This window comes from Diplotaxodon limnothrissa, linkage group LG9 (genome assembly GCF_057381915.1).
Source record: "Diplotaxodon limnothrissa isolate DT_005_m linkage group LG9, D_limnothrissa_male_GT1.1, whole genome shotgun sequence".
NCBI classification, from domain to species: domain Eukaryota; kingdom Metazoa; phylum Chordata; class Actinopteri; order Cichliformes; family Cichlidae; genus Diplotaxodon; species Diplotaxodon limnothrissa.
The window spans coordinates 26,924,934-26,941,744 of NC_140604.1; the positions used below are offsets into that span (position 1 = coordinate 26,924,934).

Below are 16,811 nucleotides of genomic sequence, written 5' to 3' on the forward strand. Positions count from 1 at the left end.
CTTTTTGGCAAATAAGCAGGTCAATGTGGACGTGCTGTTTCCCTCAAAGACACTTCAGGAAATTAAACTGTTACTTATTAAGGAAGCAGCTGAAATTTGTCCTCAACAAGTGCAAAATGTAGCTATGAAATTACTCAATTTCTCAAAGATTTACATTTTCAGGAATCAATTCAAATCTACCAAAGAAAGGTAGGAGAAGAGTAGTGTTTTAGAACAGCTGAGTGAAATCCATGATGCTGATCCAATAAGAATGTGTGAATGTGTCATAAGAAAATCCACCAACATCCCACACTGGAAGATCTTTATCAGACAGAAGGATTTGTGTGACTTACACACGGATACAGACAATTCCGGAGGACTCACTAACTTTTCATGTAACTGAGAAACAGCAGTTTGGGGAGTTCATCCATCCATTGTCTTCTGCTTGTCCTTATCAGGGTTGTGGCCGGGCTGGAGCCTATCCCTGGTACCATATGGCAAGAAGCGGGACATAAACCCTGGAAAGGTCGCCAATCTGTTGCAGGGCAGTTTGGAGTGTTAATTTTGGACATCAACATTTTACTGATGACTAATTTTGACAGCCAAAAACTTAAAATCATTGTAATCATAATAATGCTAAGAAAATTTGGGTTCTGGGATTCATGTGAATACCATCCAGGACTGGTGAGTGACGGCCCAATGGCGCTCCCCGATGGCAGCAGTCTCCCCCAGCAGGACCACATCTCCCACTTTGAGGGATAGTGGGCTACACCTGTGAAACACCCCCTTCCTGTCACTGTAACATAGTTTACCTCCACATTTAATCCCTGAGATTTCTCAATATAGAAAAAACAAGCGCAATTACGAGTTTTTCTACACGATAAAGAAATGAACAGCTTTTACTTTGGTTTAGTATGATGGGGGAAGTTTTTAAGGAAAATTGATGAAAATCCATTTAAATAGCAGCAGGTAACATCCCATCAGTGTTCATTCGCCAGCGCTAGGCTCTACAGCTAATCTAAGCTCACATTGTCTCCTTTAAAAATGTGCCAAAGAAAAGTGGCTTTTTTAGAAAGAAAATGACATTAATTTCATTCACTGAGATATTGGTTTTATACACCTGTTTGAAGAAGCAAAGAAGAGACAAAGAAACAGTTTTTTTCCACATGAACTGAGGTGTTTTTACTGCATTTCAGTAACAGACACAGCCTTATTACACATCGCACTCACAGCGAAGAAGAAGACACATCCTCAATGTCAGTGGACAAAGTGATCCAAAGTGGCCTTTAGGGAGAGAGAGCCTGCAGGTTAGAGCTACAGGCTCTCTTCAATCAAAAGCTGCACTCCAGAATGCAGGCATTAAAAGCACCCAGTTGATGCCTTGGTGGGTCAATACAACACACACAATGGGTGTAGATGTGATCGACAAAACTGTGGGGCGGAGGGGGGAGGAAGGGGGGACGATCCACTGACATAAAATCACTGGAATGGAGAGAACTTTTCATGCAGACCGTACAAAAAAAACCTCTCTGGAGTTATTCTGAAAGCTTACTGGCACTGGAGGATGTGTGCAAAAAAATGAAAAACCTAGCCACTGTTGAGGAGAACTGGCCTATTTTATGACCTAAAAAGTACACATGGGGCGGCCCATTCACCGCCGTTGATCAGGTGATGCTCCAGTGATGCTATGCCAGTGCGGGGTCATGTTAAAACAGGTAGGCCCCCTCAGGATGTGAAAAGGTTAACCCAACCTTTCCTCCTGGGGGGTCAACACTTCTACTGATTACTGCTAACACCAGTTTTGTCCTTTTTGTCCACATGAAAAAAACTTTTCTGTGTTATTTTTTGGAATATGATACTCTTGCAAAGTCATACACATCCATATAGATAGATCAACTCTTTTTTTATGTCAGCATACAAGGTAAGCTGGGTGACTATATATGAAGACAACAACTACAACTTTCACAGCACTGGCATTGGTTAATTTTAAATACAGTACTCAAGCATTGTTAGATTGATAAAATCAAATAAGATCAAATAAAAAACAAAATAAAAAATTAAAAGGAAATATAAAACCCCCGAAGAAAAAGAAAAGAAAAGCTACTGTATGGAAGTTGGTTTTCTCCCCTAATGTGTTTCTTTTGTATTTCAATGGCATGATGTACATTATTTGTTTTAACCATACCAACATCTATCCAAAGGGAAAATTGTCTATGCAGGGTATCGCTTTGGACTTCCCTTGATTTTACACAGTACCATGCATTTATCATTAGCTTGTATTGTATTTATTCATTTATCTTGTCCTCTAAATTTTGACTGAAATCATCAATAAACGTGTTAAGATAGCGTTGTCTTCACATAGACTCGGGTAATGGTGTTTTAGTCGGTCATTTCTCGGTGCACATCCACCCTATTGCATGTTGACAGGTTTTGCAGGATACAGTGGCGATCGTGAGGGGTAGAGAGGGTAGGGTGGGGACTGCGGGTGGTGGCTGGAGGTTATGTGGGATCAGGGTTATAGGAGGCGGGGTTGGGAGTGTGTATGTTGAAGGAGAGGTTCGGGGGGTTGTCAGCTCCTAGACGACAGCCTTTGAATCCTTGCAGACCTGAGTGGTGGTGCCTGAGTTAGTCTGTTTAATGTCCGTCCTCCCTCCCACATGGTTCAGTGGTCTGAAACGAAAAGTGAAACTTTGAGTTAGGAGGGGAATGCTGCCAATAATTACTCCTGTACTGGGAAGTTTACTCTACGGGTTTCTCATGAAAAGATTCCATCAGTCTTTAATGAGTAATACTTTGTCAAAAAGAAAAACAGGTGATTGTTGTTGTAAAAGAACGTCCAAGCAGACAGACTGAAAGTGCTTCAGCTATGAGTCAAGACACTTATCAAGCCCTTGACCTCAGTCTGTTTCACACTAACTGATCAGCTGTGGCTCCTGTTCTCGGGCTGTTTTATTAGGAGGACATAATCATCTCTGATAGCACTGACAATGATAAGACAGTAGGTTCAAATTTGTACTGCTTTGTGTTTTCATCTTGGCAACAGCAACCATCTGAAAACAACAACTGAGAATGTGCTAATAGAAAAGTATGGGTGACTTAATGAGTCTGAGGACCACAAGGGGAAAGACTGGAAAGAGAAAGGAGTGATTAACTGCTCAGGTGAAAGAGTAATTGCTGCCATATTTGCTCCTCATTTCTGTTGGTGACGTAAATAAAGCTGTTGCAACACTGCAGTTGTTTTTCCTCCCTTTTGTTCCTTTCCCCTTTTTTTCTTCTAAAGGAGACACGGGGCTGTAAAAAACCTTTGTTTTTCTTCTTCTTCTTCTTCTTCTTTTTTTTCTTCCAGGGCACACCTACTATGAAAATACACCACAGGCGCTTGACAGTAATTTCCTCCCCGGTTTCCAAAAACCCCCCTGCGGTGCTCCTGCTTTCCCACTTGATTCTCCGTTGTCGGCCTTCCTCATTCCTTCCCTCCCTTCCTCATCGTGGAGGAAAGAATGAATGAGGGGAAGCCCTTGTGTCTGTCATGACTGAGCCTTAATAGTGATAGCGATCATGCAAAGTATTCGGCACTGACAGGAACGTAGTGCATGTAAATGCAATACGCCTACCGCTGCTTTCCTATGGAAGAAAAATGTCGAGCGGAAGTGATGGACGTGTGTGCGTGGGTGTACACGGAGCTGATCTAAGCCCACCATCACTGGCTGGAGCTGGTTAATAAACCCAGCAGCCATGTGGGCATCATTCAGGTCTTACTGTACCTTGATGGGGCCATCCACTGGGTCCAGTCCCTGCTCCGACAGCTGTTTCAAGGCACTTAGAGCAGCCTGAGAAGAGAAGGAACAACAGATGGTCGAGTGAGTGGGGAGGGAGGGAAGAAAAGGAAGGGAGATTTGGGTGGGAAGAGAGTGAGTGTCACCCTTCAGCTGCTTTTCAAATAACACTTAGTCTGGGAAACCTGATGCCAGCAGGACACTTTCCCTTCACTCTCTGTTGTCTTTGGCCTCTCTCCTCTCACTGTTTATCTAGCGTTATTGGGTTAACATTTCCACTTTATGTTTTGGCTGCTCCGCATTTTCCTACGTCAATCCAGAGTGACATCTGTATTCGTGGCGACCGTAGCTAAACAAAAGCAGCAGGTCGGAATAAATCATAAAGTTTTCAGCGCACAGTGCGCAGAAAAATCCAATCAGTCTAGCCTAAAAAACACACTAAAGACAGACAAGTGTGTATGTAACATTTTTATTGTTAATTGTGTAATGACTTAATTAGGGTTAATTTGTGGCCGAGAAAGAAAACTGCAGTGCAGCCTCATGTGCTCGACAGAGTATTTATCTTAGAATTTACCGTGTCTGCCACATTTAGCTCATAATCACAACCAGCCACTTGAAGCAATCCGATGCGATGTCATTAAAAAACGGCACTACATGCTATCTATATTTTCAAACTTGGACCAAAAATCCCATGAAGTCATTTCCTTCCTGCTCATTGCCTGCCTGCCTGTGGCAGCTCGAGGGGCTGCTAGCAAAGTGAGAAGGGTCCCGCCTGCTATCATAACATATACAACATGTGTGGGAGTCAAGGGGTGCAGCATAGACACACACACACACACACAATGCAACTTGGGCCTGGAAGGCAACAACAACAACAAGCGAGTTTTTTCACCAGTGTTTTCTTAACATTTGTACTGTGACATTAAAACTTTACAACCACTGACCACAGTTTGATATAACAGCTGTTTACATGTCCCAATATGAACTGTTCTACCTGATCTTGACAAGTGTGAAGGAAAAATCATAGATCCTTCCATTATTCTTAACCTTCATCTTGGATGTGTTTAGCACTTTTGTTCCTCTTGATACAGATTGAGGATACAGGGTAGGTGGGGAATATATCCAACAGCAGAACTAATACCACTGGTATCAACACAAATGACCCCATAACGAGGAAGCACTTGGCGACAGTGGGAAAGAAAAACTCCCTTTTAACAGGAAGACAACTCCAGCAGAATCAGGCTCTGGCTCAGGAAGGGGCAGATATCTACAGGGTCACCTGATCCAGCCCTAACAATACGTTATATCAAAAAGGAAGGTTTTAAGGATAATCTTAAAAGTAGAGAGGGTATCCATCTCGTGAATCCAAACTGGGAGCTGACCTGGGAGTGGGACCTGAAATCTCATTTTACTTTTCCAAGGAGACACAAGTAAACTAGCAGTCTGTGAGTGAAAGACTTTCAAGACTTGTATGTGAGCAGAATGATTTTAAATTTAATTCTGGATTTAACAGGGAGCCAGTGAAGAGAAGCCAATATGGGAGAAATATCCTCTCTCTTTCTAGTCTGTCAGTACTCTCACTACAGCATTTTGGATCAACTTAAAGCTTTTCAGGGATACAGTAGTCCAGTTTAGAAATGATAAATCCATAAACATAATGTTTCTCAGCATCACAGAGGGACAGGATGTTTCTAATGTTAGAGATGTTGCGCAAATGGAAGAAAGCAGCCCTACATACTTGTGCAATATGTGCATTGAAGCACATATCCTAGTCAAAAAACGACTCCAAGATTCCTCACAGAGGAATGTGAGAAATTCCTCAAGTTTATGCCATCCAGACCAAGTAATATGGTTAGATATCGTGTTTCTTGGGCCTAGTACAATAACCTCTGTTTTATATGAATTTAGAAGCAGGAAATCATAGATCATCCAGGTCTTTATGTCTTTAAGACCTGCCTGTAATTAAACAAATTGGTCTGTGTTTTCTGGCTTCACATATAGATAAAGCTGGATATCATCTGCATAGTAATGAAAATGCATGCTATGTTTTCTAGTAACACTGCCTAAGGAAAAAATATCAATCTATATGTCTACACGAGTGATCACTGTTGGAGATACTAACACTTTGTGTCTAAAAGTACACATATTATCTGTCTGAGGAGGAACTTGTTCTACTGTTTTGTCTCTGAGCAATTATCTGTGATGGTGCTGGAGAGATGAAGAAAGACAATTAAAACTGAATTAGTTTTATATAATTAGATTTACATACCTAAAATGAAAAGAAATATAAAGACAGGCCAAACACAACAAAACCAAATGGGATGGAAGTCAGCTGACTCACTCCACCACCTTATAGCTCAGTTACACTTGAGTAAAACTTGAAAGGCAATTTTAATGTCCCTGATAATTCAGCAAATTTCATCACCCAGTGTATCCAGTTACACTTCTTTCATATACTTTAACATACTATAAAAACTCATTGTAACAAAGAGGAAAAATCCCAACAGTTTCACTTTATTATTCAACACACATCTGCTATGACAGTGGCCTAAGCTAGCCAGGACCCGTTACACTTCATCACTGGTTAATCAGAGTCGAGATAAGACACAAGTGGTTTTGCGCTCTAGATGAGTGAGATGTGATGACTGGCTGAGTTTACCTCATTATGAAGCCCACCAACGTCACTCAGTACTTTATTCTCATAATAAATTAGCCATTCTCCTCACAAGGATATCTGACTGAGAGGCATTTTCTCTGATAGTCCAGAATAGACAGACAGAGACGTCTCCATGTGAATACCCATTTGTATTTAAGCCATATGCAAGCGAGAGGAAACATTAATCATGCTTTAATCCTGAGAAAATATGAATCCCAGTACATGCCATATCACTATGTCTCCATGGAATGCAATATGCCCAGAAGGCTGTTACAAACTATTATCTGTGTGCTTGTGTCCAAAATAATTTTAAAAGTGTTTCACTTCAAACTATGAGAAACATAAACCAGGAACTGTAATTTATGACTGACAGGTGCAAGGGTCAAAATCTGGTTTGTATCCATCAAATTGAGGGGAAAAAAATCTGTGATGCGTACAGGTACTAAAAAATCTACAACGCTAATAGCTGAACTGATGTAAAAAATTGATACTGCTGAGTTACTACTTATAGGCCCTTTCTCCAGAGACACAGAAATCAAGTGAAGCCCTTCTGAGTCTGTAGCAGATAATTTATGGTTCGGGTTGGGCTATGTGTGTTTTTTTTACTCTGTGAGCATCTGACAGCCAACAAAGATTTAGAGGTAGAGTATACTTGAAGAGATTTAAGGCGAAAACCGCCCAGAACATGACAGATGATGGGATTTTTTCACAATTACACTTTTAATAACCACAGATGATACCAGGGGAACGCTGCTGTAATGCTTGTGATGATTTGTTTTATAAATATGCAGTTACATGTCATTTTACAATGGTCAAGGTTGTCCACATACTGAAGTGGGAAGTCATCAAGATAAGAAGGTAACCAGTCAGATTCATCTAGCAGATATTATCAGTATCATTCCTGATCACAAAAACAGGGGCAGATATCCTGTTTTCTCACATGACAAATAACTTGAAATCAGCCTTCCCATAAACTTCTTTTTTGTTGTATTTAAGCAACCAGATTGGGACCATTTTCTCCCTGAGTAAATAGCTAGAGACCATCTGTTGGAGTGGGAGGGGTGCTGGTGGTGGGGTAGGGGCTAGAGATAAACAGCCATAAATCAGGGGGCTTGACAGTGGCAGCGTTGCTGATATACGACAGGCAGGCATAAGGCACAGCAGCACAGTGAAGGACACGGAGCCTAAGACAAACACTGGGCCTATCTGTGGGAATGGCAGCCAGTGAAATCATTATTTTTCTAATGTGATAAGTTGACCATCGTTAGAGTCAGTCGCTACACTGATGCATCAACACAAGGAGACTGTGTTTAGTCTGAGGCCGGGAAACGCAAGGTGGAGGTGTTCCATCTCTGCCATGGAGCAAAGAGACAGTGAGAGGCGGGTGAGGAGACAATGAGGAGGATGCTGTGCCCCAAGCCGTTGACAAATGGAAGAGGACAGCAATGATTTTTGAATTTGAAGCTTAAAACTAACTAACTAGAAAATTGTTTAATATCCTCTTAAGTCTCTGTCTGCTTTCCCACTCCCACATACCTCGCAATAGCTTCAGTGGTGTAAATATTTGGTTGTGAGTTTGAGAAAGTTAGAGCCAGGTCTAAATCCAAAAACAAAAAGGTGTGGGAAAGGCAGTTTGTCTGAAACGGTGAGATCCCCTGACAAGCATTTCTGAGTATAGCATAAGAACAGGATTACATATGATCATGGACAACACAAACTATTAGCTGTTGTTATTAAACTATGCCCTGGTCTGCTTGGACAAATGGACAACGGTGCCTATATATTCAGGAATGTAGTGTCAGAAATAAAAAAAAAACATGATGAGGAAATTTTCATCCCTTGGACCCGAGCCGAACCTCACATATGAAATGTTTAATATGCCATGTGTAGCCAACTTTAAAACAAACAAACAAAAGCCAAAAACAAGATCACAGTTTTTGCAAAAGCAACGTGCTGACACAGAGCCCCCCAGCAGGAAGTAACAAGCATGAAGTTCTACATACAAGTTTACCTTTTGTTATAGCATGTACAATTCTAGTAATGATGCACGGATCAGCCCAACTTCAGTTGGGTTGGGCTGATCTGCAAATCAGAGGACACATACTGCATTGGTGCCTGGTAACTGTTTGTTGTGTCATATCAATTTTTGGCTGGTAAGATGTTATAAGATGGTTTGAAAAAGAGCTTAAAGAGTTTTAATCATATATTTATTTATGACATTGGCTAACTGGGTAAATTATCAATCCCAAGAAAACAGCATTATACTCTTTTTACCTCACAGTCATAGAGATGTAAAACACTGGTGTCTCCTGTGTACTTTCTGCAATTACTAAACATCCTGTGCATTGTGTGTGTATTTCCATTCGGGTGTTCTTCAAATGTTTGGACGTTTGAAGCACAGTTTGTCGAATCTACAGGGAAACCACTCCAGTTATTCCAGTTATTCCTCTTTATTTGCTCTAGCTTTAGATAACAAGCCAGCACCCATCATTAATGCAAGCCTGGTAGCCAACCTGAAGAACCCCAAAAGCACTTCACACATGAGCTCATCCATCTATCTATCTAGCAGTCCCGAGTTCAAAGGCTTAGACAAACACTGGTTGAATGTGACAGGTCTGAGGAGGATCTGTAACCGTGGCTGAGCTCCTGATGTGGAGTGACAAGGGTGGCTCATTTTTCTGGGCCTGCTGCGCTCTTAATAGCTTCACCGACAGAGGCTACGCTTCCATCAGCGGCTTAGCCAAACAAAGTTCAAGTCCCAGAGGAGTCTACCGCATCAGCATGTCAGATCTGATGGATCGTTGGATCACATTGACCCTGACAAATCAGACCCCTGTATCAGCTCTCACTACTAGACAACTGAGTTTCAGAGAAGCAATATAGACAATCTGGGGAACAAAGAGAAGACACAGCAGAATGCTGAGAACCAGGGATCAGCGTTTTCAGACTTTGAATCTCCATCACTTCATTCTCTGACCTTTAGCAGCCATCAAAGACACCAAGGAGGCCCCAATTAGGTGAAGACCACCAGCATATCATTCAGTCTTGCATGTTTGCTTTCTGCACGTATTCTGAAAGAAAACATTTGCCTAGTTTTTTTCATTCTGTTGGGTTATCAGATAAGATCCTGTTTATGCTCTACAGAAGGCAAGATGACAGTCCAGTCATCAGTACACTCTGAGATAATCCACAGAGTACTGAAGTGTCTCCCTTTTAACCAAGAAAAGGCTTTGTTCTGGTTCTGTGCAGTCCAGCACAAATAACCCTTTTCTAATCTCAAGTCCATTCTATGAGAATCAGAGTCAACCACCCCTCCCCTGCAGCTGAGCCACAAACCACACCCCACCACACTCCCATTCTCACTTTGATCAGGCTTCATTATCTAAACCAGGGGTCCCCAATCCCAGTCCACGAGGGCCTGTGTCCCTGCAGGTTTTAGATCTCACCCTGGGTCAACACACCTGAATCACATGATTAGCTCATTATCATGCCTCTGGAGAACTTCAAGACATGTTGAGAAGGTAATTTATCCATTTAAATCAGCTGTGATGGATCAAGGACGCATCTAAAACCTGCAGGGACACCGGCCCTCGTGGACTGGGATTGGGGACCCCTGGTCTAAACCATGTGTCATTTAAAAGGAAAAAACACAAATTCTTCCTGTTCTTAAGACTACAATCCACCCCAAGCTGCTACGCCAACATGCATACCAAAATAAAACCCATTAAGCGTGAGAGACTAACCTGAAATGAAACCAAAACTGAAATCATTCATGAGCTGCTCGACAAATAATAATAATTATGGGCAGAAATTGGAGCGCTGCATCGCTTACAGGAACAATATTAGCCAAGACACACTTCCTCACTTCTACCAAGTACCACTACACACACCCCTGTTATACACAAACCACAGCATTGTTACACAAGCACTTCCAGTTTCATTGAAAAACTTGAGACTGCGATGGGGTGGACGAACTGTAACTCAAACTGTTCGCTTTTGTTTGTTCAATAGTGCAATAACCCTTCATCCTCTCATCCCACAAAAAAACATGCCCAATCTTAGTAATGCTTCAAAATTGACGACAGGTGACTGTTCTGGGGCTGCTATGAGATGGGGACGCAAAGAACATAAAGGGGATGCAGGACAGCTGCTGATGAAGATGATCTAAGGGATATCCACTAGACTAAACAATGACCAGAGTGGATATCAAACAGGGTGTTTTACAGGGAGGACCTGGGAAGTTGAGAAAATGAGTGCGCTCATGTCGGAGAAGTTCTGAGGCTGGATATATTGTTCTGTAGAGGGTTTGTTCTGTTTTCAAAAGGCCACATAAAACCTTGACAGTGCTCCCTTTTTTTGCGCTCATTCCTCAAAGCAGAAAGAAATATGAGATACCCGGGAAGAGAAAACCCCAGCCATCTTTTTTTGTCCTTTGTTAACCCTGTTGTTACCATCATGTCATCACGTCAAACCTTCCTCTGATCTCCAATAAATTCTGTCAGATATACTTTGCAGACCCTCTCTTCTCTTTTTCTTAAATATCTGCCATCTACTCCTCGGCTTCATCTCATCCCTTGGCTTTCGTTTTCCGCTAAATTCTTTCCTTTTTCCTCTACCCACATCAAAACCCTGGACAGGGATCACTGGAACATTCCGGGACAGCTCGTGCAGAACACCTGTGTGTGCATGAGGGCTGGCAGTGTATGCTTCTATTTGTTAATGCGGTGTGATATGTACATGGATTCTTGAGTAACTACAGAGAAAATGTATTCAGATCCACACACCAAACCTCTTCCTCACTCTCTCTCCAGATTTCACATCCTTTCCCACATCAGAGGCATGAATAAAAGAGGCAGTGTGTGCCTGGCAGTGGCCTAGCTTCAGCCTGATATGACGTTAATTCCTCTGAAGTAGCACTTCATGTATGTGGGTTTGCTTCTTTCCAACAGTGTAGCAATTGTGATGTGACAGCTAAAAAAAACCTTCTCTATGAGGAATTCAATTTGATTTCTCCGTACGACTCGGTCACATGTGCATGCTTCCACATTATGCTGATCTGAATTCCGGGAGTGGATAGTGTTTCCCTTTGTGCATCTTCCAGGCGTGATATTAGCCCTGAGGACTGGCTGAGCTAAGTTAGCGGATAACGGCTGTGGGGCTCCCCAGGGGAGCAAGCCTCTGCTGACATGGGAAGCCATAAATAAGGGCCCGGGGCGCAGCACCATGTCATGCGTCATTTGGGCCAGAGAGGCCTGCTTTATCCCCTTCCACCACCGCGCTGCTGAGCATGGCACCTCCTAGGGCGTAAATACAAAACATATGGGCAAAGGGCGAGGGGCAGAATCACCTCAGCATACCATACTTCTGCCTTGTCAGCAAAGCATCTTAGAGGATAAGCAGATACAGACGGGCTCTGTGATAAGACTGAGTTAACTTTGCCACGATATAACTTTTCAAGGAATTTTATCACTGGGCTCAGTTATTTTTGATACGATAACATTACATCAGCAGAAGCCGCATGAAGCAGATAAAACTGCTAGCACTATTTTTAAACTGTTAGCACTATCCAGCCTGTATGAACCGTTCAGTATATATGGCTTGCAAAAGAAGAAAGAATTATATTATTTAGTATTCTGCTAGAATTCTTTATTCTAACATTGTGCATGCATACATACATATAAATAGAGAACAGATTAAAATTTTAACTGGAAGTCACAATTTTCCTTAAAAACATAAAAACACCAGTCAGTTACATTTCTGTGCTGTTGTGTGTAGTATACCAGTCCTTTGCCTTCACTATAATCCAATCTAGGTCAATGATGGGGCGATCGTGGCTCAAGAGTTAGGAGTTCGCCTTGTAATTGGAAGGTTGCCGGTTCGAGCCCCGGCTCGGACAGTCTCGGTCGTTGTGTCCTTGGGCAAGACACTTCACCCGTTGCCTACTGGTGGTGGTCAGAGGGCCCGGTGGCGCCAGTGTCCGGCAGCCTCGCCTCTGTCAGTGCGCCCCAGGGTGGCTGTGGCTACAATGTAGCTTGCCATCACCAGTGTGTGAATGTGTGTGTGAATGGGTGGATGACTGGATATGTAAAGCACTTTGGGGTCCTTAGGGACTAATAAAGCGCTATATAAATACAGGCCATTTACCATTTACCAATGATAAGCAACTGCCATCAAGAGTCTCTGACACAGCAGAGAAACTTACATTTCCAATAAAATGAAGGTAGGGACACATTTTCAGTGAGAATGGTTTACTCAAGAGAACCTGTGTACGTCTGCCAAATTACTCAGTGATTGTTAATGAAACACTGACTAAATTCTCCTTTGGATGAGACACAGAGCGTGTGGAATGCATTAGTGACGGGACTACTGCCTGTGAAGATACTCAGTCTGTCAAAAAAACAGCCTCAAGGCCGGTGACTCACCAACCTGACCACTGACTAAGATGAAAGTTCCCTAAAACGTAGATGCCTTGAATTTTTATGGAGAAAAAACCACCATACAGACACAACCTGGATAATGAGACCATCTGGATGGACTATTCTTTTATGATTCATTCAATGAACTGAGATTATTTGATTCATAATGTTAATGGCATGCCTATGTGGATGACACAAATAAAAAAAACCTCTGATTGTAAGTCTTTCAAAGTACTGGGAAGTTGAGATTTTCATAAAATGTCTTTCTCAAGTTCCTTGTCTGGGATTATAGTAAAGTCATGGTGGGAGGCTTGGAAAACAGCACCTAACCATCCATTTCTATCAGGTTTCCCCGCTGACTGCAAAACAGAGTTACATCACCCCGTCTCCACCTGCAGGGATCCACCTTTCTATGCCAGAGGGAGCAGCTTCTATAATCCTGGACAATTGGACTCAAATTGCTCTGGGGAAGGCACAAAAAGCGGTGGGAAGGAAAGCCAGCCTTCAGGCACTCGCTCTCTTATCAACGCAGAGATAGTGATCGGCCCCAAGAGACGTCCCATTTCTCTCTTTTCTGCGGGCTAATCTACCTTTCCTTTCGATCTGACTGTCAAAGATGGATCCTTTCAACAGCTGTCTCCCTGCCAATTCTCAGTGTGTGGGTTTTAAAATGACAAACTCACACTGTTTGCTTGGTGATGAAGTGCACAGACAAGTTAAAGTGGGCAGTGGTACGAGGGTGGGGATGCAAATGTAATAGTTGTGGTTGTTGCTACACAACCAAAGGAAAAAGACCTTTCCTACGTGCAGGGTGGAAGCTCAAACACAAGAGGTAGGATCCAAGGTCTTAATCGCATCCACAATTTGCATAGATAATAACCTTAGCAGAGATACCACATGAAACAAATCAATCTCTATTGAGGATATCAGGGTGGATGTCAAAGAGCATTGCTCGCTGTTATCAGCCCTCCCAATTTAAATTGTAGTCCAATTATTTCTTCATTGTGGGATAAGTGATAGAAGCTAATATCCTGTTTGTATTAAAAATGGTTCAGACAAATGAGAAGTTGGGTAAGATGAGTCATCAGGACAGTAACTTCATGCAAGTTAAAAACTCCTATACCTTGAGTTACGAAATTTTTTAACAGTTTAGGAACAAAAAGAGAACTTGAGTGCAAGACTGATAGAGACTTAAAGTTATTAATCATCCCAAAACCTAAATATAGTTATACTGTGACTCATTCTAAAGCATTACTCTTTGAATTTACACCCAAAACATTAAAAGGTTATATTCATTGTGTTTGTTCTCGACCTCATTTTGCATTTTTATCTAACTGAATGCTTGGCACACATAAAGTGATTATAGCAGTTGACTAACAAGCATGCAGGTTTAGTTTAGTTTATTATTACACTCATTTGGCTTGTCAATGAACCTGATCATTGCTGTTAATCACACTATCTATTTTGTTCCGACGCAGATCGGTCGGGACAGTTAATAGTTAACTGTTAATGCAGGAAAACAACTCCAAGTTTTTTTTGTAGGGATATAGGAGATAAAGGTTTGTTGAGCATTGCATCCATTTACTTGACTACATGAGCTCTTTAGAAATACAAAAACTATTAGAGAAAACAAATGGTAAATGGCCTGTATTTGTATAGCGCTTTACTAGTCCCTAAGGACCCCAAAGCGCTTTACACAATCAGTCATCCACCCATTCACACACTGGTGATGGCAAGCTACATTGTAGCCACACTGACAGAGGCGAGGCTGCCAAACACTGGCGCCACCGGGCCCTCTGACCACCACCGGTAGGCAACGGGTAAAGTGTCTTGCCCAAGGACACAACGACCGAGACTGTCCGAGCCGGGGCTCGAACCGGCAACCTTCTGATTACAAGACAAACTGCCAACTCTTGAGCCACGATCGCCCCAAAACAAGTCAATAAAAAACGTTCCCTCAAATCTAACAGCTGCATTGTCAAGTACAGCAGCTTCAGAAATATTGATAATGCCTATTTGTATTTTATACACCATACCAAGTACACTGGTCAAGGATGTTCCAGTGTCATTTACATGTAACCAATCTATCTTTGTGAAAAGGTGCTGCAGGATTTGAAAAATGTTAGAATTTAATCTTTACTTAAAAACTCCAACAGTATACCATTACATCTAACTTACTACATGAAATCTTTAAAATAAACAAATGAATTACATGAACACTTACACAGAAATTATTTGAGTGTTTTCAGTTCGGATTTATAGCATGTTGTACTGTAGCACACAAACAGCAATGGTCAATAACTTGTCCTAGATTTCAAAGACCAGAACACATCAGTAGGATTAAATAAACTGGTACTATGCTAATTTAAGTCAAATTTATGAAATTCAGATTCCAATTAGTTCATGTAAATGATCGTGTGTTGAAACACATAAATTGGGGTTTACAGGTCTCTGTGCTAGCACCACGAGTTTTCATGTTATACAAGCTTCATTTTGGCAAAATTATTAGCGAATAGCTTCCACTGCTATGCAGACACAATGCTGTGAAACATTTGTGAAAGAATAGGTCTTTCTAAAAAGGTCACTGAATTCCACTGAAGTATTGTAACAGGATGCTTTCATTGCAATAAGCCAGTCTATAAAATTTCTTCATTTGTAGAGCTTCCATGATCAACTGTATTATTGTGAAACAGAAGAGTTTAGGAGCCACAGCTACTAAGCCACATAGCGGCAGACCATGTAAAGTTACAGAGTCTCCAAACGTTCAGGCCCACAGCATGTAAAAGTTGTCATGCTGACTCAACAACCTTGTCTGGCATTAACATCAGCACTAAACCTGTGGGCTGGGAGCTTCATAGTGTGGTTTTCCATAAGGGCTATGCCATATTATACTGACTGTGATAATACTGGTATAAATTTTTACATGATATAAAAGTATCATATCACCTTCAGTGTTTAAGTCCCCCAGTGTGTGAGCTAATTTAACAACCTCCAACAGACAATGCTTTGCAAAATTTCCTCTAAATGTGGAATCAACAACAATTGAGGCAAAAACAAACTGTCAACTACAACCAGGCTATGAAGGAGGCCACACTAGGAGCTACTGATGAGCGACTCAAAAGTAAACAAATGACTCAACCAAGCATCACTAGCTTCACTTGCTAGGTGGACATCATTTAGGAAGAGTAACCAGTGCAGGGAAATTACTGATGCAGTTAGATTGTAAAAAAGCACAGCTTTAAGCAGCTGGCTAAAAAGTCTGACCGAAGATACGAATTATTTTTCAGTGTTATGATTGAAAACATTGCGCAGGCTCCTGACGAGTCACAAGGTTAAGTTACTTTAGTTACTTAACTAAAGCAGCGGTCCCCACACTTTTTGGCGCCACGGACCGGTTTATGTCCGCTAAAAACTATTTCAAAAATAACGCTAAAACCTGATAAAAACCCTGAAAACCATGAATTTCACACCCGAGCCTCAACTCACGCGGCCTGGTACCAAACGACTCCGTGGGCCGGGGATTGGGGACCGCTGAACTAAAGCATTAAGCAGTTATTCTTATACTTACTACGTAAAATGTCTGGGGCAAACAGTAACTGTGCTACTTTTGACTTCTGCTGTATCACTAGATATATTGTTGAGTCACTACTACTGCACTATAAGGTTTACTGCTTTATACTGCTTACTGCTACCGGCACCATGTGGCAACAAATTCCCATTTTGAAATAGCCAGTGAGTCATCAGTGACAGAAGCTCATTTACTCACACTTTAAATGTTGCTGCCTGCACCCCCACCCCTGACCACATCGTAAGAAATACTATTATCGCAAATGTTCTTGAAATATTGTGATATAATTTTGAGGCTCACCCCCAGTTTCCATGAATGAGCATCTCCTGTAGTCGTAACGACTAGGTGGCCCAGTACTTTTGCCCATATAGTTTATTTATGTAAGAGACCAAAATAAAGCAAATCACTTACTACAA

The 16,811-nt window shown here is 41.8% G+C and overlaps 1 protein-coding gene across 2 annotated transcripts in view; it reads right to left on the reverse strand.

Annotated features, from left to right (window-relative positions):
• Positions 1 to 1,153: 1,153 nt before the first annotated feature.
• The window catches only part of stau2 (staufen double-stranded RNA binding protein 2), a 109,268-nt gene continuing 93,610 nt past the window's right edge, over positions 1,154 to 16,811 (reverse strand). Inside the window, exons 14-15 of one of the 2 annotated variants that reach the window (XM_085362417.1) lie at positions 3,739 to 3,809; positions 1,154 to 2,649 (exon numbers count right to left, since the gene is read on the reverse strand). In XM_085362417.1, coding sequence (XP_085218543.1) covers positions 2,556 to 2,649; positions 3,739 to 3,809 — 165 coding nt within the window. In that variant the 3' untranslated portion in view covers positions 1,154 to 2,555. The remainder of the gene's footprint in view (positions 2,650 to 3,738; positions 3,810 to 16,811) is intronic. The other variant, XM_085362415.1, reaches the window with a different exon arrangement.